The sequence below is a fragment of the Echeneis naucrates genome, chromosome 16 (assembly GCF_900963305.1).
Source record: "Echeneis naucrates chromosome 16, fEcheNa1.1, whole genome shotgun sequence".
Classification (NCBI taxonomy): Eukaryota; Metazoa; Chordata; class Actinopteri; order Carangiformes; family Echeneidae; genus Echeneis; species Echeneis naucrates.
Window position 1 is genome coordinate 13,553,450 of NC_042526.1, and position 23,865 is coordinate 13,577,314.

The following is a 23,865-nucleotide window of genomic DNA, read 5'->3' on the forward strand; positions in this document are numbered from 1 at the left end:
AATATTATCAGCAAAATGTAACATATACAGTTTTTTGTTTATTATGCTGTTTGCCCACAATATCCATATAGTATAGATGATATTATTTTGTTATTGATACAGATGCTGTAGTGAGAGAGTCCGCTTAAAACATGGACTGACTCATTGTTGGTTTTGGTCTTGTCATGGAAATAGCTTTAAATGAGAAAAACAAATGACAGTCTTCCCCTTAAAAGTAGATGTTTTTCTGGTTGGCTGCGCTTCCTGATGCTGTGTGTTGTGATGTCTGTGTTTTGAGGAAGACTGATGCATCATACGTGATAAATATGCTTATTTTGATTATGAGTAACAGGAATCTGGAGAGTCCCAGTTTCCACATTGTTTAATGTCAGATAGAAAAACTCCAAATCGGGGCTTTTGAGTTAAAATTACCTCCCACAGGGGCAGAGATCTGTACAAGGTGGTATAGAAAGGAAAACATTAGGTCATGACTTGTATTATTCAGATATTTCTGTAAGTTGCTCCACACTACTCCACTCAAGCTTTTTGCCATGTAAAGCAATATGATGACTTTCACATGTAGCCTATTATCCTTTATTAGGGATGGAATAAAGTTTCTGTCCCTAGAGAGTGCAATTATGCTCATATGTTGTCTCTCTGGAACTCAAATAAAGCTTATACCTAAATCTTTAAAGCCTTTTGAATTTCCAGAAAGTGGTGTCCAACAATTAAAATAGGTATGTATGGCTGTAATGTATGTATAATGTATGTATTTAAGCAAACATGTTGAGATACAAATAAAGAGAAACTAATCCTCTTTAGACATTGGGGTCACTTTTAATACAAACTCATAGCTTATTATAAATGAATTATAATCTCGTGGTCTCTGTCAAACTTTCATTTTAACTGCTTCAGCTCACCACTCTGTGTTTCCTGTACATCTGCTTGGATTTTGTCAGCGCAATATCACACATGCAACACAATACAAATGGCTGACAGTAAGTAGGTCAGCTAAACTACATCTTAAGTGCAGCTTTGACTCATTAATAGTGTATACAATAAAGACTAAAGTTACGTCTTTCTGATACCAACAACCAAGCATCTCTGTACTGTATTTTTTTTTTACTTATTATTATTATTATTGTGTAGCCTTCAATTTTCAGAATTTGTTTAATTTCAACTTTGCGATTGCCCTGTCGCAGTCATTAAAAATATGCCAAGATTTTCTGTTCATCCTCCTGACAGAGTCATCCATGAATATTCTTCCGGCCCAGAAGCAGGAAACGGCAGTGTTTTGCTTTCAGAGTGCCTGCCAGTTCATAGCACTAAGCCAGAATCTAATGGACAGTCATGTCGTGGTACGACACTGAGGGGTAGAGCCTCTCTTAGTGCTTAGGGATGTGGGCAGCGTATTACAATGTCTCCAGCATGCTCCTCTGTAGGTCACAGCCATGAGCCAGAGCCCCCCGGTCTGCACACAGAGACTTGTTGTCAGAGGAGCAAACCTGGGGGAGTTAGTTTCTTCACTGACAGCGCTGTGAGCTCATTTGCTGGAATGAAAGCTATGCACGGACTCATTCATTCCATCAGCCCACAAGTGCTGCTTATGATGTACAAAGTGATTAACAACTTGATTAATTAGGGGTCCAGTGTTATGTACACATGACTCTTCAGATAGCATCATACAAAACACCATGACACTGAATCTTACTAGCAAATCTTCCATCCTTCCTCCCAACACAGATTTTCGATGTAGTTTAAGACCGGATTGTACCCAGAAACCCCTGTTTGACACTCAGTGGAAGGAAGAGGGTTGGCATTGTTATGATGATGGGCAGTGGGCCAGAGGCTTTGGAGATAGGCAGGTGTGTCCTGGATACGATACGTCTGGCTGCATTGTTGATATTACATCTGTGCTGTTATGACTGTGAGCAAAAGCAGGGAGGGGCCCTGGGAGTGGAGTGCTATTCATGGTTGTGTGAAGTATCAGTCCTATGAAGGATTACACATCAGTACCAGCAGCCTAGGGATGGTGGCTGGGACTAAAATAAGAGCGATTGGCTGTTCAGTAAGTTTTTATATATATATACAGGGGTTAGTGAGCGATGGAATTTTTAAAACTGTGGATTGAAAGTGATCGAAGGCCTTTTGTGTTTCTCATTGCTGCGTTTTTCCAGATGAGAACGTGAAGGCTGGCGTCCACCAAGGCCACCGCTGCACCTTGGGCAGCGCACACACATGATCACATGACTCTGGACATGGACGCGGTCCTGTCAGACTTTGTTCGGTCCACGGGGGCAGAACCAGGTCTGGCAAGAGACCTGTTGGAAGGTAAGAGATCACTGTACACTGAGAGATACTGTCCTTAATCTCTGATCGTTTGCCCCTCCTGTTGTACGGTGGTTGCACCCGAGCAATCGCAAGAGAGAAAAGAACAGAAGAGGAGAGGAAATGATAAGAAAGGAAAATGAAAGAAACAAAGGAGGGGAGGAGATGAGTGGGGCCTGCAACAGTGAGTCGGCTTGCTGATTTAGAGGCCAGTGTGACGTTTTTACGAGTGCACTCCCCAGGGAGAGCTTTGTGCCCATTCATTGGAACTCATTGAGGAGCAGAGTGCTACTGGCTCTTGTAAAGCTTACATACAGGGCCACTTGGAAAAAAAAAAAAACACACAGTAGAGCTGAAGTGCACACAGCTACAGAAGGTTGGTCTGATGGATTGGCCTCAGTATCTAGAGAATGCAAAAGTGATGTTTTTTTTCCCCCCTAGTTTCCTCTTTGACTAGAAGCATCCCAGCATCTGCTCAAACTGCATTGAATGGCAAAGTGCACAGCTCAAAATGCAGATACGTTTTTTTTTTTTTTTGTTTTTTTTAATGTGACTAAAAGCATCACCACACTAATCAGACTTTCATTAGTGGATGAAATCCTTGTAGAGTGTTTTCAGCACCTGTGTGTCCTGGAAATATTTTTTGTCCGTGTGTGTACATAATGCAGCCGGTGTCTAGTCTGATAAAAGGATTAAAGTGTTGGTTGTCTCTCTCTCACTCCCACTCAGTCTTTTTTTTTTTTTTTTTTTTTCCTTCTCTGATTCTGCCTTGGTACCAAGCCACTGGGGAATACGTGTGTCACTGGCAGACACCAAACAAGACACCGCACTCAGACAAAGGCAGACATGAGCCAGGATGCCCTACTTCAGCGTTCTGCCTGCTGCTTTGTTCTGATGTTAGCCTATCTACACAGACCTGCATCACTCAGCTGCTCTGTTAACCTCTGCTCTGAGTCAGGCTGCTGTGAAGGGACAGACGGGAGGCATGACAGAGAAATATGACAGCATCAAATGTGGTGCTTCCCTCTAGAGGCTGGTTTATGTACTGAATCTAGACCACTACAGGAGGAAGATGAGGAGAATTTGTGTTCAAATTTAGATAAGAGGTGAGGGTCTTTAATTTTCACAGGAATTTAAAACAAAAAAATTAAGTATTGAATTTTGGGGATTTTGTTTGATTACCTAAAGTAGATATTGGAACAAAGCTTGCTTATAAAGATGTACATCCACTCTTCTACATAGAAAATTCCTCTAAACTTTAATTTTAAATCTTGTAAAGAGAAAAACAGGAATCCAATGAAACTTGCAGCGTTTTCAGTGGACAGGGATAATGGCTCATACTGCAGAGGAATCCATCCTCCTTTTGCTGACAACAGCCATTACAAATGAGGGAGCAGTAACAATGCTTTCCTTAGCACAGCCATAGTGGGCTAATGTACAGACATTTAAAGACCATGCATTAGGTGCAGAATAGAGTGGCTTTGTAGTTGGACCTTGTGTTCTTGGATCCAGGCAGCGGAATCAGTTTTGGATTGATTGACATGAGAGACGGTGATTAGCTGTTCTACGTTTCAGCTGAGAATCATCCCATCTGGAAAGCAGGGAGAGTGAGGATAATTCTCTCCAGGTCTTTTACATAAGGAGCGCCTTAATGAACCCTGTCTTACACACATGGTCTCAAGTTGGATATAGACAGACATTCAGCCCTCCTGATGCTCACTGTTAAAGGCGGTTATTTCAGTTTTGTAAAGACCGTTTTGCTCCTATGGCACCGTGAAAAGACATGCTGAGATATAATAAGGGTGAGCTATGACGTGTGTTTCTTAAACCTGGTTGGGATTTCTGTTAGAGAGAGACAGCACCGAAGGGAGACAACCGTGTCTCTCTGTAGGTGTTTATGATACCAGTGCTACCAATCTATGTGTGTTTGTGTCTCTGTGTAGGTCCCTCCTGCCCATCAAGACATTGCTGTCACTCTAGTACAGGATCTGTCTCCCCTCACAATCTTCATTTTTTGTGGCAGCACCCAACCTCAACCTCAGGTTATTCAGCTCATGATGCAGCATGTTTTTCCCACACAGAAGCACCGTATCACACTATCCCATAGTGGCCGTATATGGCGTTAGTAGAGCTCAGTATTAAATGATTTTAGCTTTGAGATATTGTTCTAGGGTTTGAGCAGTAGTTTTGTCAGTGACTTGCAGGGGAATTTTATCCCTGGTATTCCTTTACAATTTCTGCTTTTCAGTTCCATTGTCTCACTTCTTCTCCATGAGATAATACTCTTTACTGTAAACTGCTGTGAACAATGTCATGTCACACCAGGAACTTTTTGTGTGGGAACATAACCACTTGGTAAAAATTTTACACAAACTTTTTTTTTTTTTTGGCGGGGGGGGGCATTTCACACATTTATAAGATAGTACAATGTAGCTGGAGGCATGTCCCGCCTGCCAGCAGTCAAACCTGGGACTCACCTGTTCTGAGCTCATGTGCCCATGATGTATGCGCTCTGACCACTTGACCATGAGGTCACATTTATTGTTATCATTTCTTGAGACTATATCCATTTTTGTCTCCTCCAGGTAAAAACTGGGACCTCAGTGCTGCTCTAAATGACTATGAGGAGCTCAGGCAGGTCCACACTGCCAACCTGCCGCAGGTCTTCAATGAGGGCCGCTACTACAAGCAGCCAGAGACACGTGACACACCCACCCATGTCAGTAAGATCGACAGGCCGTGTGCACAGAAGCAGGAGGACAATGCACAAGGTAAAAAGGACACCTAAAGACAATATTACCACAACCAGTGACCTCAGTGGTTTCCTCTGTCTTCACTTCTCTCCCACTCATCCATTCACATCTTCCTTTTTCTGCCTTTTAGAGAAGCGTCTGTCCCGTGGCATCTCTCACGCCAGCTCTGCTATCGTCTCCCTGGCGCGGTTGCAGGTGGCCAGTGAGTGCACCAACGAGCAGTTTCCTCTTGAGATGCCAATCTACACATTCCAGCTGCCGGACCTCAGTGTGTACAGTGAGGACTTCAGGAGTTTCATAGAGAGAGATCTGATAGAGCAGTCCACAATGATGGCTCTGGAGCAGGCTGGTGAGTACGGCAGGGTATAATACAATGTGATACATTCACTTACAGTTCCTACCAGCGAGTGATATAAGACATATGTCTCATATGCTTCACTGCATCCATTAAATGGGTTACGGTGAAATGTGAAAGTCCAACAAAGCAGCAGGAAAGAGAAATGCTTGTGAAAGTCAGGAACATAGAAAGATTAGTAGAGGCGGGGACTGAGAATAAGACTGAGGTGAAGCTTCCACGATGACAACAACTATTTCAAAGCATCCTGGATCTCAAAGGGATCTGTCTTCCAGCTGTAGCTTTGAAATAATGAAGCAAAACTAGTTTGTGGGAAAAACAGCTGGAAGATTTTAAACTCCACTCAGAGTGCCGAGATGAAGTCTTTCTCATCTAATTGTGTTCAGCAACAAAGTATAATCAACCAAGAGGAACGCTGGATCAATTAACCATAATCACATAAATAAGAGGCAGGCTTTTAACAAACTTACTGTGGCGTACATGTACAGGAATTCAATGAAAGGATGAAATAATGAGCTGAAAGTCATGGACAAAAGGTTAGTAGAAGATGTAGGAGAATGGATAAATGGTCAAAACTGAAATTGTTGATGGTTTGTGGATGACAGCACACATCAGATATAGAAGGTTTGGAGCCATGTTTAGCCAACCAGAACATAGTGATCTCAAGTGATGAGTGAAAATTTACAGTTGTAAAAATCTCTGCATTGTCATAAATTTAATCAAAATGATATGCATCACTAACTGTGGATAAAACACAGAGACACTCCTATAAAATATGGTTCTCTGCAAATAAGAAACAGTAAATTCAGGTATAGCAGCCTCACTTCATGGGTGGTTGATTCTTTTACATGATCGTCCATGCGCTCCAAGCATGAACCTTCCTGGGATGTAGCATCATCAAACATACTGGGATGTAATGGCAGTCCATTCTTCCAGAAAATTAATTTGAATATCTAAGATGAAAAACAGAAGATCGAGAACCGCAATCTAATGGGAAATTCAAAGCACATCAGCATTTTGAACCGATGTGCAACGTGGGGTAAATCATTCAGAGCCTTGACTGTGTTTACTGTTGTTGAATAAATGATGCAGTCAGATCAGCCCAGGCTGAATGTGCAGCGCCCTGGGCTCTGAAGCTGTTGTTTTTTTCACCTTTGGGAAACTGGCAGGACAGTGATGGAGCAGAAACCGGAGCTACTGTGAAAGTCAGGCTGAGGATGAAGATATTCAGACATTGTTTAAGCTTCTATTTGAAGGTGCAAGTATATGGCCTGTGCTAATGATAACCTTCAAAGTGCAGCTATCAAGGCAAATTTTTCTTGTTAGCTAATTGTACTTAATAGTCCATTACTGGTACCTGTTCCAGTATTTGCTCTGGAGACACAAAGTTCAATTTGAATATGACAAATTACATGCACAATTAAATGCTGTTGTGAATTGAAGCTGAGCGAATTTGAAATTCTAACGTTAAGTCAAATTTATTTTATTTTTATTTTTTTCTTATATGGCGCAAGATTAAAAGATATTTTCCAAATAGAGCAGGAGTAGATCTTTGCAATTGAATGGTTTACAGACACCCAACAATTTCCATCAACAGCAAGAATTTGGTGACACTTGCAAGGAAAAGTTTCCTTTTTAGAGAAAGAAACACTGAGCAGAAGAAAGGAGCAATTATCTTATTTCACTTTATTTGAGAACTCTTGGAGTCTAAATTTCGAGTAACACATGTTTTGGGGAAAATTTATTTTTCCCAACCTATAGCTCCTGTTCATTTTTTTTTTTTTTTTTTGCTGTGCTGAGGGGGTAAATTAACTTTTTCTTCTCAAATATGTTTTTCAATATGTTCTTCTTTTTAAATATAGATTATTTGCTTCTCTCCAGAAAGAAGTTCAGCTGGGTTAGAAAGTAATGGTCTCAAGTAAATTTCACTCTGGAATCATTGAATATATATACTCCTGTTCCAACATTTTGCACAAAATTTATACACTCCCAACTGTTTTATTGTAAATCTCTGTTTTTTATGATGCTTTCTACTTTGTGACCATGTGAAGCACTTTTAGTTGCCCTAGTTGATGAAATATGCTGTACAAATAATGCCCATCAAATTGCCACCTATTTGCAGGTCGACTGAACTGGTGGTCTACCATGTGCACCAGCTGTAAGAAGCTCCTTCCTCTGGCCACCACAGGAGATGGAAACTGCCTTCTGCATGCTGCCTCTTTAGGTGAGTTACACATGTAGATTTAAGTAAACACCATACACACTATGATTCTCAGTGTTGTTTCTTGAAAACAGATTGAAACATTAAGCTTGTTTTGGAAGAGCTGTGCAAATCAGCATCACAGCTGCTGAATCCAGAGAGGGCAGTGAGTAAGGGGGTGTTAGAGAGATGAAGGAAGCAGGGTAAAGAGGGGAGAGAAGAGATAACTGACCTATGCATTGCAAGAAACTGTAAATTGCAGACTTTGCAAAGGTTCAGGTCTGTGCTGGATGAGATACACCAGTCCGAAGTGTGAGGACTGATGAAGCAGCAGAGGGTTAGAAGCACTGAAGCTAATGTGATCTGCACTGACAGTCAGATAACTAAAACTGTTTGAGTGATGAAAGACATTTCAGTTAAAGAGATGAGGTCACCTCCAGATTATTTATCAAGGTAATTGTACAACTTGGTGCAGTTAAGAATTGCATACTGTAAGTTGACATGTTCGTATGTTCTTTCAATACATTTTACATTATAAAATCGGTAGCATTTTAAATGAATTGTCCTATTTTGGTGAGGTACAGTGGGTATGGAAAGTGTTCAGACCACCTTGAAATTTTCACTCTGTTATATTGCAGCCATTTGCTAAAATCATGAGTTCTCCTCCCTCACCTCACCTCAATGTACACACAGCACCCCATATTGACAAAGAAATTTTTTGCAAATTTATTAGAGAACAAAAACTGAAATATGACATGGTCACAAGTATTCAGACCCTTTGCTCAGTATTGAGTAGAAACACCCTTTTGAGCTAATACAGCCATGATTCTTCTGGGGAATGATGCAACAAGTTTTTCACACCAGGATTTGGGGATCCTTGCAGATCCTCTCCAGTTCTTTCAGGTTGGATGTTGAATGTTGGTGAACAGCCATTTTCAGGTCTCTCCAGAGATGCTCAATTGGTTTTAAGTCAGGGCTCTGGCTGGGCCATTCAAGAACAGTCAGAGTTGTTCCGAAGCCACTGTTATTATGGCTGTGTGCTTAGGGTCATTGTCCTGTTGGAAGGTGAACCGTCAGCCCAGTCTGAGGTCCTTAGCACTCTGGAAAAGCGTTTCATCTAGGATATTTCTAGGATAGCTGTACTTGCCACAGTCATCTTTCCTTCAATTGCAACCAGTCGTGCTGTCCCTGCAGCTGAAAAACACCCCTACAGCATGATGATGCTGCTGCCGCCACCACCATGCTTTACTGTTGTGTTTGCATTGGGGAGGTGATGAGCAGCGCCTGGTTTTCTCCACACATACCACTTAGAATTACAGCCAAAATATTCAGAGAATCTTATTTCTTGTAGTCTGGGAGTCCTTCATGTGTTTTTTTTTTTTTTTTGCAAACTGTAGGCAGGCTGTGTCTTGCACTAAGGAGAGGCTTCCATCGGGCCATTCTGCCGTAAAGCCCCGACTGGTGGAGGGCTGCAGTGATTGACTTTCTAGAACCCCCCCCAAAAAAAAAATCTCCTCAGTGAATCTCTGGAGCTAAGCCAAAACATCTTTACCTCTCTCGCCAAGGCTCTTCTTTCCCAGTTGCTCAGACAGCGATATCTAGGAAGATTTCTGGTTATCCCAAAGGAGTATGGAGGCCACTGTGCTCTTAGGAACCTTAAGTGCAACAGAAATTCTTTTGTAACCTTAGTCACATTTGTTCCTTGCCACAATTCTGTCACTGAGCTCTTTGTGGCACTTCCTTCAACCTCATGATTCTCAATTGCTCTGATATGCGCTGTAAGGTCTTATATAGACAGGTGTGTGCCTTTCCAATCAAGTCCAATCAATTTAACTAAACACAGCTGGACTCCAATGAAGGTATAGAAGGGCTCATGGATGATCCGAAGAAATGGGCAGCACCTGAGTTAAATATACGAGTGTCACAGCAAAGGGTCTGAATACTTATGCTCATGTGTTTCATGTTTCAGTTTTTGTTCTTTAATAAATTTGCAAAAATATCAAAATTTCTGTGGGTTAGGGTTTTTCTGGCAAAATGGGGTGCTGTGTGCACATTAATGAGGAAAAAAATCAACTTAAATGATTTGAGCAAATTGCTGCAATGTAGCAAAGAGTGAAAAGTTTAAGGGGGCCTGAATACTTTCTGTACTCGCTGTATATGAGATGGTGCTGTTCTATATCCTCGATTTTAAACGTAGTAACAGCATTGTTTGTCCGTGGTGATCAGGGATGTGGGGCTTCCATGATAGAGACCTGATGCTTAGGAAATCACTGTACGCCATGATGAAGAATGGAGCAGAGAGAGATGCTCTGAAGAGGAGGTGGAGGTGGCAGCAAACCCAACAGAACAAGGAGGTCAGGACAGCATCCATCACCACACACTGCACCTCCTAAACACGTCACATCCTCTTTCACTAATGACACATTAAAACATCTAGGGATAAGCTTCGGTTAATAAATGCTGATTTTAGCGTCCTTGCTGGGCTGCATATTTAGATTTTTGCTGCAAGGAAAGTAGTCTCTTCATGCATTAGTAGCAGACCTGCTAATACTGTCAAATCCTCTCTACTTCCTCTCCCTTCTGTTGATGTCTATGGATTAAAGCATTTGACAGTCTATTAGAAAAACTGTGTCACCAAAGAAAGCTCAAGCGAAGAAGTAGTACAGATGCTCATGTTTTAAAACTTCTCATGTCTTGGTGGCGCAGTGATCTAAGACACAAACCATGTGAATGTATTGTCCAAGTTTGAGTCTGGACAGGGACCTTTGTTCCATATTATCCACCTTTGTCTGATTACCCATATATCCTCTCAGCCTCATCTGTCCAACCATCAATTAAGAGTACCAAAGTTCACATATACACATACAGTAATGTATTATAATAGGAGTTGTGTGGGTGAGCACCAGCACGTGTTTTTATCAGAATTTCCATTTGTGTTTGTGTGTTTTTGCAGTCAGGGTTGGTGTACACTGAGGAGGAGTGGGAGCGAGAGTGGAATGAGCTGCTGAAGTTGGCCTCTAGTGAGCCTCGCACTCACCTCAGCAAAAACGGCAACACCAGTGGAGGGTAAGCTGTGTTACACATTTAACGCCCCCTTTCCCTTGTCCAAAAAGAACAAGATTACATGCATAGACAATCTGGGCTCACAGGAATGTAATATGTGTTATATTACATTCCTTTAACCAGAATCCAGCAGCGTTTGCTTTGTAATTATTGTACAAGATAAAGATGTGTTGCAACACAGCAGCAGTGGAAGTTGTGCAGCTTTCATTCCACATCACACTGTGTTTTAATGCCTTGTGCTCTGAAACACTGCAGGATCCCCTCACTGAAAACAAAAGTGACCTTCCCAGTAAGATGTATTTGTCAGGGAAACTGGTCCCACATGGACTGTTGCTCTTTGGAATTGCTTCTTTGATTTAATAGCATTGCTGAAGCTCAGATGTGATGCTACGCCATCTGCTGGCTACTATGGATATTGATAATTTCTTCTGCAAATCTCCGGTGAGCTGTGGATTATTTTAGCTACTGTAGTTGATGTGATTCAACTCCCCCCTCCCTCCCAGCCAGTTTATAAACAAGTATGAGAGTGGGTTTATCTCAGGCTACAGAGGCAGATTGGAAACTAACTCTGGTTTCCTCCCCCTACGCACAGAAACCTTGTGGTTTTCTGTTTCCATTTTCACTCTTAGGCATTTGAACTTTCTCATTTACTCAGTAGGTATAGCAGCCTATATAGCATAGCTCTAAAACACAGCTGTGGTGTACAGAAAAACTCTGCTGCTTTCAATTGAAATGTCATTTACCTACATGTAATGCAACATGTCTAAACCACATAATCACTTGTTTTGTTATCATCATCAGTAGAATCTGAAAACAGCGGTGTCTAGACATTGTCTTCTTACATGAACTTGTGTTGCTCTCAGGGTCAGGTACAAAGCCTAAAAATTTCGCTTTAAAGAGCATAATTTCGTCATTCAGACTGGTGGCTGTAACCTCTCATTGAGTTTGACTGTAATACAGTAATCAGGTTAGGGATGTTTGATAGTCCTAGTGTGAGATGAGCCCCTAAATGGGATGAGTGGGACTCACATATTAAGAGGCTCTTTATTAGAGTAAATGTGGCAGCGTGGCTGTTTGTGTGGCTGACAACTTAATTGTTGCACATCCTCTGGTCCCCTGGTGGTTGCATGCCTGAGAACTCTGCCTCTGCTTTTTCTCTCCATCTCTCTATCCTTCCCTCCCTCATTCTCTCTTTCTCTCAATCAAAGACATGTATGAAAAGACAGATCTTTGCTGTCCTGACTGTCAAAGGTAGTCAGAAGGCAAAGTGGATCAGATCATATTATGGCGGCACATGATTAGCATGTACAAGTACGATTTAAACTGCTGATATTTATCAGTCAGTGCCAATTCAGGAATATCACATGTGTTACATGTGTGTTTCTTTTTTTTTTCCCTGTAGTGTGGATAACTCTGAGGATCCAGTGTATGAGAGTCTGGAGGAATTCCATGTATTCGTGCTGGCCCATGTGTTACGCAGGCCAATTGTAGTGGTGGCTGACACAATGCTCAGAGACTCGGGAGGAGAAGGTAGAGTGACTGCATCTTAAAAAGATCATCTAGAATAAACAAAAAAGAAGTAGGAGTAAGCAATGAACTGATGCTAAATGCTGTGCTTCAACTGAATTTCAGCATTTGCTCCCATCCCATTTGGAGGGCTCTATCTGCCTCTGGAGGTACCTCCCAGCCGCTGTCACTGCTCTCCTTTGGTCCTGGCCTACGATCAGGCTCACTTTTCTGCACTGGTGTCTATGGAGCAGAGAGACCAGCAGCGAGAACAAGGTCAGCAGCCATACATTATCACAAACACAATGACAAACTCTTCATCTTGCCAGAAAAAAGTATCATATCCACAACATGTTGGAGGATACAAACTTTTGTTTGACCTCCTGCCTTTAAAAATCCAAAGTTGCACTTTCCAATTTACAATAGTTAAGCTGCCTTTGCTTTTACCTTAGTGTGTGGATTGTGAGAGTGGGGGTGAGTGGTCCTGCTAGAGGTGAATTATGTATGAGACAGCAGTCTAATTACCTGTCATCCATTATTAAAAGCAGCCAGTTGGCAGCAGGGGCCAAGGAGCGGTCGACATGGATGAAAAGTGGCCATCAGCCTCCTCCTTCTGACTTACTGAGCAGAGACCAAATAATTCAAGCCTGTGTGTGATTCTCTGTCAACATATCTTTGTCAGAGGTCACTGTCAGTTGAATTTAGTCTGTCAAAGAATGTGTGTCCATGCATGCATCTGCCCCTTTCACGGTAATCTGTGATATGCTGCTGAGCAAAATACAGACTGTGTAAAGTTGTGGTGAGAGTGTTGATTTTCTATTGTGTTGAGTGAGTTGTGTTTTTGTTCTTGTTTTGCCCGTTCAGTTTCCAGTGTTGCCAAGTCCGGATGCATTGCTTATTTTTGAGGTCAGATAATCCTCACACAGAGGCTCTTTAATTGACAAATAGAGCGAATCTCCTTGACAACCAGTCTTAGTAGTCACGGCACTCTTCTGTATCTGACTCAGTGGGTGGAACCCGCTTGTCATTTATGTGGGCAGCCAGCCAACTCTGTCTCTGACTCTTTTTCACCCTAAAATACAGATCCACTTACGCAAACAGTTTTTTTTTTTTTTTTTTTCCTTCTTCTTCTTCTTCCTCTCTGTCCCTCCCCCCCCCCCTCTCCTTGTGCTTTCCCGGGTACATAAGTCCCTATTCTCAGCCTATAAACACCAACCTAGTTATTAAGTCAGGGTATGACCACTGCAGACTAGCAGACAGACATGATTACTAACCTTCCCTTCTTTCCCTGAAGTCATTCCCTTCAGTACCAGCATCACATCAAAGCCAGCCTACTCCACAGCCTTAACTATTCAGCACTATTTGAGTGTTTTCGTCATGGCAGAAGGGGTTTCCTTTTTGTCCACCAGATGGTGCCTGTGTCCAAAGAACCTGCTGTACCCTCATCATAACACTGCTGCATGACTGTACTTTATCATTTTGGTACACGGTGTCCTGAAACAGGGTCAGAGTGCGTTTTGTCTACAGTCTGTCATCACGTTGTTAAGAAAACATTTGCAGCTTGGTGCAGCACATTTGCCAGCATTTGTCACGTGACGAAGTAAGTTACACAACAATGATACAGATCTGTACTGGTCTTTTCTGAGCTACAGTTTTATGCTATGATGTTAGTAGAACTAGAAACCATGAAAACTCTTAGTTTCAGCAAAATTATAATGTGGTTCTTGATGGTTGATTGTTCTGAACAGATGCCAGGGAGACAAAAGAGGGTCAGACAGGCAGACAGACAGATCTAATCTTCTATTGCCAATTAGGGCAGAGTAGCCCCAGTTGGCTTCTAAGCCCTCACCACAACACCACATATGGGCAGGGTCCCGGGCTACTGGGGCCCCACCAAATCAACTCTCTCTCCTGACAGTCAAGTCACTGTGTGTACGTCTCAGGTGGAGGGCTGCTCTCAGTTTCCCCAAGCACAGTGAAGAGCATCCGCTAGGGCTTTGGCCTTGTGTGTGTTCAGGTGCCAGTGGCTGGGCTAGAATACAGGCTCTTTCTTTAGGCTTCAGTATGGAAGATTATGACAGAGTCCCTCCCAGTAACCTGATTCTAAATCACACTGACACATCACGCTACTGCCCCTTTTATGGCCTGCTTGAAGGGCTGCTGGCGGATGTTAAAAAAACAACAAGGGAGGGGTGACTGAAGTCAGAGGTTATTGCTGAGGATCAAAACTAGCTTTTATTTGTGTTTATGCATTAGTCAAGTGGTTTTCCTGGGAAAGGCAGTCGGGTGAAGCCACAGTCCTGTGCACATGGGTATTTTTTTCAAACTCAGCCCACTTACTGTTCACCTGCTGTGTGACAATTACTGTCTACTCAGTAGAAGCCACTGACTATGACTTCTATCAGCTTGTTTGTGTTCCTGTGGTTAAACAACACATGAGATTAACTGACCCTTTGGAAACTCTGGAGCTATTTCAAGCTCTGGTCCGAACACCAAAACACTTCTACATTTTCTTTGGCATCCCATCATCAACCCTCTGACACCCATGTGAATGGACTAAATAGTCATCTTTTACACAAAGACCACCTACATATCAGCACAGTGTAACCATGCAGCTCTGGCAAGGCCTCACCTCTCTATCCATTAAAGATGCCCAGTGCATTACACACCATGCAGTCTGCATTTTTAAAACTAAATAGCAATTAGAATCAAAATTTAGCTTGTTGTGGTTTTATCTGTTACATCGAATGTGATACTCTTCATCAGCAAGTTATCATCGTTGGTTCCACTGTTAAAATCTGTTGCAAAAAAGCTTAGGCTTGTTTATATGCGTGGACTGCTGTTTACTCTGTTGAATTGGGCCCTTTAAATCTGCAGCTGTGCTGAGTGACCAAAGTCAGGAATTCAAATTTGTGCGTTTTCCAGACAGTACAAATTGTTCTTAGATTGCAAAAACAGAGGAAACATTTGCTCAGTGTTCCTGCTGTAAATTAAAGCTTGTAATGGGTGACTTTGTTTGGAGAATGGAGTAAAAAAGGAGGGAAAGTTCACTCTCATTCAGCTCTGATGACACATAGCATCATACACTCGAGGTGCTCATTTTAAGTAAATGCTAAATAAAAAGACAAAATCCAAGCAAATCACGTGATAATGCTTAGAAAGCTTTTGGAGAGCAACAGCTGTTTCCTAAAAGGTTACACCCTGACTGTATCCCCCTGAATCAAAGACGAGAACTTAGCAAGGCGAGGCCGGCTCTGTTGCCGAGTACACAGCTTGCATACCACAGAGGGCCATGATGTCATCTGTGCATAAGCTATGGGAATTGGTCATTCAAGGACAACAAAATAAAGCTGCCAACAGGGATAGTAAATACATTACAACACCCTTTAGTCCCCCTGAGCTCGAATGGCAGTGTTGACTTGCTGAACCTGGATCATGCCCAAATGGGAACAACAGCACACACAGCACTTTGGAATGGGGAGAAAGGAAGAAAGCTGCATCGTGGGAGCCAGGACGCCACCTCACTAACCTCCACTGCCTGCTGCATGACCCGAGTGGGAACTGAGTGGGAGCTGGTTCACTGTCTCTTCTCTGTCTGTGTGTGTGTTTGTGATTATGACTGAATATTTTTCGGCTGCAGTGTCCTATGAAAGACCCTTCTTTAAGAAAACCTCAGTTTTTTGTTTTTTTTTTTCCTCCCCTCTCAGTTTTCAATATTTCCAAGCTAGTGCTTTTATTTCTGTTTGACTGTTATTACTGTGACTACAGGTATTACTCATTCCTTCTTCTTCTTCTTCTTCTTCTTCTTCTTTTTTTTTTTTTTTTAAGATAGATGGTACATAATGCATTACAATGTGCTGGTATGACGCAAAGGCAAGCTTGACACTAGAGGACACATTTCTGGACAAACCTAGTATGTTTGTGCTGCTGATGGAATTTGTTAGCTTTACAGCGGGTGTGAGATGGAAATAAGTAATCATGTTAATAGTTTTAAATGTTGCAATTTGGTTGTGGCTGCACTAATTCTGTTTCAAGGAAATAAAAGCCTCGTCTCAATGCATATAGAACCAGTTTTTTGACCTCTGGCGTGCCTCATCATGTATTTGTCCATATGTTAAACAGTCAGAAAGAGATGCAGGAAAGACAGAGTTAGGGTTTAACCTGCACTTTCATCAGAGACACATGCAGTTGCTGCTAGTGACGCTCTTTCATTGAAGCCTGCTGAGTGGAGCAGCCCATTGGCAGTAGAAGAATTGATGAGGTCGGGAGGAGACTGCATCCTCCATCTGGGACTGACAGTGAAGGCTGGAATGTCCTCAGCCTGAACAGCCTGCCTCTCTCTGCTGTCATGTGGACAACAGCCACCACACTAGGTAGCCTGAGGAGAGCTGTCATATGGGCCAGTGTGGCCTAGCTAGTCCCCCTTACACTCTGCTTTTGAAAAGCAACCATGCAGTCGCACACACAAATGTGTACACGGCACCATGAGTGCACCTCCCATAAGAGGAAGCCCAGGTGGGTGTCTGTTTCATGTTTCATTGTCAGTGATTGTTTGTTGAAAATCTCCTGATCATACTGAGGGAAGAAGAATAAAATTATTTGAGCATTCTTGCTCTTATCTTGTACTTCTATATCTGATTGCTCTGTACACCGCCTACAGACCTGATCAGCTTCAGGAGAACACTGTTTTGTATTTTTAAGCTGTGCTGTCATCATGCCAAATTGAATCTGGGAACTCAGCAATATAGCCAAACATTGAAATTAAAGCCCAGGCAGTTGTTAACATTCATCACTAGGAAGACTTGTTTGCTGGTTCATGTTTGATACAACGTACTTGCAAAAGTTGCATTTGTGCAACTTCAAAAGGATAGTTATTAACAGTGTGCTAACTTCAAATTCCACACAAAGATGTTCGGATCAGTGATAAGTATGTGAAGGTCAGTCATCTTGGTCAGGTTATTTCTGAGAGCAGTGTAAAGCCATTTGGCCTTGATTGATGTTTTTGAATGCATTTGTTATCATCAAAGGAGTCAGCAGAAAGGTGAAACATCTTAAACAATCCTGAGTAAGTCAAGATGCCTTCATGTTGCTGTTGCATTTGGTTTGTAACTAGCTGTTGTATCATGTAAACGCCTGTTTGTAGTAGCAATGCTGTGTCATTACTCAGAAATGCAGTGGTCTCATTGAGGAATGAAAAGGATAGCTGGATGGCAAGAGGGTCTCGAGGTAAATGCTGAAATTTTGTACTTTTTCCTGAGTACTTTAATCGATGTGAATTTGGGACTCAAACTTTATTCTTGACCTTGGAAACAGCATTTCAATGTATTGTTCAATACAATGAAAAGCTCCGGAGCAGCTCCCATGTTTTAATATCCAATTGCAAGGACAGAGAATCAAGGACCAGTCTAGGTTATAAAAGAAGCAACCACCGAACCCCCTCTGAATGAGTCAGTACAGTATGAGTGACGTTAATCGGTCATGGTCATTACTCATTCCAAAACAAAACAAACAAACAAACAAACAAAAAAGAGAGAGGAAAAGAAAGATGGCAAATAGAGTCCACCCACCAGTATACTTTTCCCCACGCTGACAGGAATCAGGGATAATTAGCGTGGCATTATCTTAGTGTGCCATTAGGGTGTCACTTGAGCTCTGACACTACGACGGTCTTGAGGGAGAACGGGTGGCGTGCAGTCTGGTCCCTGGTGGTAAAACCAGACCAAACTAACCTTTTGATAATCTCATCTCTTCCAGCTGTTATCCCTCTGACTGACTCAGAGCACAAGCTACTGGCGCTCCATTTTGCTGTGGACCCTGGCAGAGACTGGGAGTGGGGGAGGGACGACAATGATAATACCAAGCTTGCCAAGTAAGTCCTCTCTAATATATCATAGGTGTTGATGCTTATCAATAAACCAGATGTAGACAACAACTATTAAAGCAGCCCAGAGAGAGAGGACAAAACTGCAGTCGAAGCCAGTTCTGTTATTCTACACACAAGGCAGCATGTGGGGGATTTAACTTTGATTATGGGTTGCAGGTTCAGGTTGCTTCAAAGAGTGAGCAGAGAGAGAACAAATTGTGAGTCACGTCAGTCATCCATAGGGTTTCCCGGGAACGGCCTCTCTGACTTTAGAAAGAGTTTATGTAAGGGTTTCTGTTTCACATTCCTGCCAGTCAGGGGTTAGCTTCTCCTCCAACCCACTGCAGTGTGAACAATGCAGATATACAGAGAAAAGACTCAAACCTCTTCCTAAAGCCACCTTTTTTTCTTTACCATTACACTGTTTATGCAGGGGTTCTACTACTTGTGTTCTTCAAGTTCCCCAAATAGGTTTACAAAATTTAAAATTTTAGATACTTAAAAAAAAAAGGTTACACTAAATCCATAATCTCATTGTGTTGTCCATTAAATAATTTGTCAGCAGTGACATATCCCTGCTTGATTTTAATCCCGCCTGCTCTTCCACAGTCTCATCTTGTCCCTGGAGGCCAAACTCAACCTGCTGCACAACTACATGAATGTAACATGGATCCGAATTCCATCTGAAACAAGGGTAAATTTTTCTTGTGTGTTTGTGTCTTTGGTTGTGGTGATTTCACCTCTGGAACCCCCGTTCCAGATGTTCTTGAAACCAGAGTCAAATCAATCAGTTTTATTTGCTGTCAGAATGTAAATCTTCAAGTCTTCAAAACGCACCAAAACGCCTTCCTATGTTTATGAATTTGTCTGGGATACACTGGGAATTGTTTTAAGATCTCCATTTATAAATTTTAGATAATCCCATAAATCCAAATGTCAGGAAATTCTCCTCTGAGACATCATTGCTTCCACTATGGTCTGATTTGTCTTCATCACTGTGTGTGTGTGTCTGTACAGGCTCCCCTGGCTCAGCCAGAGTCTCCCACAGCCTCTGCAGGTGAGGACGTCCAGTCTCTAGCTGAGTCAATGGACTCTGACCGTGAGTCTGTCGGCAGCAACTCTAACGTCAACACAGGCAAGCCCAGCAAAGAGAAGGACAAAGAAAAGCAGCGTAAGGAAAAAGACAAGAGCCGGGCCGATTCGGTAGCCAACAAACTGGGTAGTTTCAGCAAAACCTTGGGAATCAAACTAAAGAAAAACATGGGAGGTCTGGGTGGCCTCGTGCACGGCAAAATGAACAAATCTATCTCTGGCTCAGGTCGTAATGGGGAGAATGGAGGGGAAAAGACAAAGAAGAAGGAGTCTAAAACCACTAAGGGAAGTAAGGAGGAGTCAGGTCAGTCAGCCAGCTCCACCTCTTCTGAAAAGGCTACTAGTCCTTCTCCTACAGAGAGAGACAGACCTTCTAGCTCCTCCCCAACTGAGAGACAGGACAGTGCAGGGAGAATCACAGGGGACAAGACCATGGAAAACTGGAAATATAGCACCGATGTCAAGCTCAGTCTCAACATCCTGCGGGCTGCCATGCAGGGGGAGCGCAAGTTCATTTTCGCAGGCCTCTTGCTCACCAGCCATCGGCACCAATTCCACGAAGAGATGATCAGCTACTATCTGACGAACGCCCAGGAGCGATTCAGCCAGGAGCAGGAGCAGAAGAGGAAGGAGGTGGAGAAGAAGCCCCTTGCCACTACTGAGGTGGCTGTGAAGAAGCCTGAGCATGAGAGTGTCTTCCAGAGGGAGATATCGGACAGCTCGCCTCCAGAGAGCTGCTCTCCCGTCCTGCCCCACCACACCCACACCCACACCTACAACCACAACTCGCAGCCCCCACTGGGTCTTAAGATGCAGGGCAGGAACAGTCCCACTCCTTCAGCCACCCTTGTCTCTGTCCCTGTGCCTCCCCTTACACCACCAACAGTCCCCCATCACATCTCCCACCCAGCCCCAGCCCCTGCGCCTTACTCCTCCCCCAGTATTGGTGCTAAGAGACCTGGGCCTGTTCCTGTGTCTGCCCACTACAGCCATACACCGCCCATCCAGAGGCACAGCGTGATTCACATACAAGATGTCAACATGCAATCCTCCATCTTCCAAAATGACCCCTATAAGCCTGTTGTGGGCAGCCTAAAGACATGTGCCACCTACCCTCAGCAGAACCGCACACTCTCATCCCAGAGCTACAGCCCTGCTCGCCTGTCGGGGGTCCGCACCGTTAACACCATGGAGACGCTGTCCTACAATATGCCTGGCGAACACAAGTCCCACACCTACACCAATGGATTCGATGCGGGAGACATTCAGGACTGCCTGGAGTTTGCTGATGAGGACAACTCGTCTCACACCTGGCTCAACCAAGACAAAACCAAAGGGCGGAGCTCTGGAAGCCCTTTGTACTGCTTTCAGCAGCGCCGCTGCAAAAAGGAGAACTGCTCCTTCTACGGGAGGCCAGAGACAGAAAACTACTGCTCCTACTGCTACAGAGAGGAGTTGAAACGCAGGGAGAGGGAGAGCAAAGTGCAGAGGCCTGCATAGCCATCACCGCCACTTCCACCACTTGTCAGCAAGGCAGCAGGAGACTGGAGGGAATGACACCATCTGCACTCTGCATTTAGAATAACATGATGGCAAACATTTTCCTATTTTGTTGATGAATGCTCTTGTATTTCTGTCACCCTCCCCTTGTTAGTAAAGATTCTTACTTTATGAAGGGGGAAGCAGAACTTGAAACAGTGAGCAGCTTTGGCCAGAAATTGTGCTACTTTCATTTTATTTCTGTCTCATTGAAGTTAGTCTTTTACTTGTTTTAGAGTAAAAGTCATCTCTGTGATGTAACTTTCTTTATGTGAGGGAAAGTTCTTTATTTTTCAATGATTCAAAAGATTTGCATCTTATCTGGGGGAAACATTTTAGCTATTTTAATCAGTTTGAATGCAATACCTCTGCTTGATTCTTCAAAATCTCTGTGGAAAATTTATAGTTGTTTTGCAATCAAAAGAAATTTTACGGGAGAATAATATTAGACTTTACAGCAATAAATTGGTGATTTTCGCTACACCCTCTCCCAATTTTGTCTATGCACCAATAATATAGTTACTGTAGGTTAACTGTGTCTTGTAAATTGTAAAGGATTGTCACGGTGTGCTTTTGTAAACAATTTGAACTACAGGAATTAAAATGTGTAAGCATTATAGATTGTAATGTCTGACTAGGATGAAATGTAAAGCTATCACATTTGTTAAATGTACCTTTGTTCTGACCACAATACGAGGGTGTGCTGTGTCAGAATTGGACTCAAAATACTCTGTAAGATATCATTTGACATTTCTGCCCATAGTCGACCTCTTAAAGACCACAAGCACTGCCAAACTGGCTTCTTCCAAAAAAAAAAGGAAAAAAAAAGAAAAAAAAAAAAGATTGATTCACTTTTTCAAAATGTTTTTTCGTGCCAAACACTAAACAATGTGCATAGGACAAAATTGCTTCTAAAATTCGCAGTGTTTATGGTGTGTTTCTCTGAGTCGCCTGTTAGCTACTCTATTCGGTAAATATGTTAGACAACAACAACAGGGGGTAGTGAGAGCAGGCCGATGCCTATTTGTCCAAAGTGTGATTACGTGTCTCCCCCCGTGCCCCTCTACACACAATACACAATGTGCAATCATGCCAATAGCACTATGTGGTGACCTGCAGTATAGATGTGTCACCAATCCAGTGTGAGATTGTCTGTTCTTCTTCCATTTCTAGAGGCCGTTAAAAGAAGCACCTGCTGCTACAAGCACCTCAAGCCTTTGTGATCATCAGTGCTTTAATCAATCAATGGGTTTGTAAAGCCCCGGGCCTCTAAGTGCTTTCTGCTCATTCGACATGACTTCTGTAAAGACGAAGTGTTTGTGTTGCTGTTTGTTCTGGTGATGCTTGGATAATGTACCATGCTGTCCTTAAAAGTGTGTCCTGGCCAAGGATGTCCACTGCTCCCTCGGTTCGCTGTCTCTCTCCTCTTCACACTGCAGTGTTGCTCCTCTTTGTTTCTATGTGTTCCGTTCATGGACTCTCACCATGTTAGATCTGTAAGATATGATTTTGTATTCCTTTAAGAGTTTTACACTACTTTAAATTATTAATTTGCACATTAGGTACAGATGTAAATATAAAAAAAAAAATAGTTTATTGTTACAAACATGGTGTGTCTGTGTCGTTTTTGTATTGTCTATTCAGGCTAAAGATGATTTTTGAATCAATACTATAGTCTGTGAGTTTTCAGGTATGTCATAAGAATCCAAAAATGTCTGCTTAACTATTACCCAGCCTTCATACTTCAGCACATTAGTATTGTATTTTAATAAGGGTAGAGACTAAAACATTATAGAGGCACTCCACATATTTTACACATAAAGGTCACTTTATCCATAATGGACAGCACAACTCAACCTATGTGTCATATAATGTTTTATGTAAGCCAATTTCATTTCGTTATGTTGTCTGTTAGCTTGTATGTCACAGTGGCTATCACGTTGTGAGTAACTGACCTGGTTTCAGTAACAAGTGAAGGACCAGTTTGTATTCAGATGATCACTGCCACAGAAAGCATCTGTGGTTCGTTGTGTCCAAACTCATTTGGCGCTCTTAAAAACATAACCCTAATTACATCACTATGACAAAGTTGTCAAAGCAGCTCCAGCAGAGTCTCAAAGACAAATGTTTTCAGAGGATGGGAAATGCTCTCCTTGTCTAAAATTTGTGCAGTTATCTGATTTATTTACTTTTTTAGAAAAGCACACAGATCCATTCATAACACCCAGCATTAATGGAAAAAGGTAATTAATCTTAGGTCCACTTATTGAATGGGACAGAAACAAATGAGGGGAAAATTCCCACCAAGATTGGTCCGAGGTTAGAGTTGAGATTCCTCTCAGAGCAAACTGCCAAGTCGGGGAGAATGCCAAAAGGAGAGCTGTAACTTCTTCCTCAAGAGACACTCGCTCGCTGGCAAGAGGATTGACACCAAGGAGCGAAACAGGCTTTTTGAAAAGCGGCAGAAAATCTGCAAGTGCATGCATGTGAAGTCTCCTCTCCATCCCTACGACAGCTAAATCCAGCGGAGGCTCTTCACACATCGACAGAAAGAGACAAATGGTGTTAGAGTTCACATTACCAGGAATTCAAGAGGAGGTTAAGTGATGTATTGCTCATCATAGATATGAAAGGATTAATTAAATCTTAATTTCATCTTCTAATGTGGAGGAGAAGGAGCCTCTCATGAGGATATGTTCGTAAGAGGGGGTCCGTCCTGGTGCATTAAAAATTGTGTCTAACAATTTCAGTCAGATTCAGATTTTTGCAGACATACAGATTTTTCTTTTTTTTCTGGCCTCATAAGTCACATCCTGTTCTGATCTATTTTAGACCATTTTTGTCTGCCTGAACATTTTCAAAAACAATTTCTTGTAGACTTCCAAAGGCATTAAGCACCCAAAGAGTTTAAAAAGTGAGGAGGAGAACAATGACCAAAAACTGCTCACAGAAGTGTAAACATGCTAATAAGTCGGTTCGTGAGCATTCTCAAATACACTCAAGCTCCAAAAAGATCTGCATTATTGAGTTTTTTGTTTGTGTTGTTTAGTTTTGTTGGTTTTGTTTCCTCTTTTTTTTTTTTTTTGTCTTTTTCAATAAACAGTCCATGAATATAATTTCAGGTAAAATTTGTTTTTGCTGCCTGCCACAAAGCAGCAGGCTGAGCTGGTGGAGTCAGAGTGAGGGA

General features: G+C 42.4%; 1 protein-coding gene across 1 annotated transcript in view; it reads left to right on the plus strand.

The window, feature by feature from the left end:
• Window positions 1-21,519, plus strand: part of otud7a (OTU deubiquitinase 7A) — a 33,926-nt gene extending 12,407 nt beyond the window's left edge. Inside the window, exons 3-13 of the mRNA XM_029522740.1 lie at window positions 2,157-2,310; window positions 4,893-5,078; window positions 5,191-5,409; window positions 7,538-7,639; window positions 9,842-9,969; window positions 10,569-10,681; window positions 12,081-12,208; window positions 12,311-12,460; window positions 17,939-18,053; window positions 18,657-18,741; window positions 19,065-21,519. Of these exons, the coding sequence (XP_029378600.1) occupies window positions 2,226-2,310; window positions 4,893-5,078; window positions 5,191-5,409; window positions 7,538-7,639; window positions 9,842-9,969; window positions 10,569-10,681; window positions 12,081-12,208; window positions 12,311-12,460; window positions 17,939-18,053; window positions 18,657-18,741; window positions 19,065-20,639 (2,886 nt within the window). The 5' untranslated portion in view covers window positions 2,157-2,225 and the 3' untranslated portion in view covers window positions 20,640-21,519. The remainder of the gene's footprint in view (window positions 1-2,156; window positions 2,311-4,892; window positions 5,079-5,190; window positions 5,410-7,537; window positions 7,640-9,841; window positions 9,970-10,568; window positions 10,682-12,080; window positions 12,209-12,310; window positions 12,461-17,938; window positions 18,054-18,656; window positions 18,742-19,064) is intronic.
• Window positions 21,520-23,865: the final 2,346 nt, after the last annotated feature.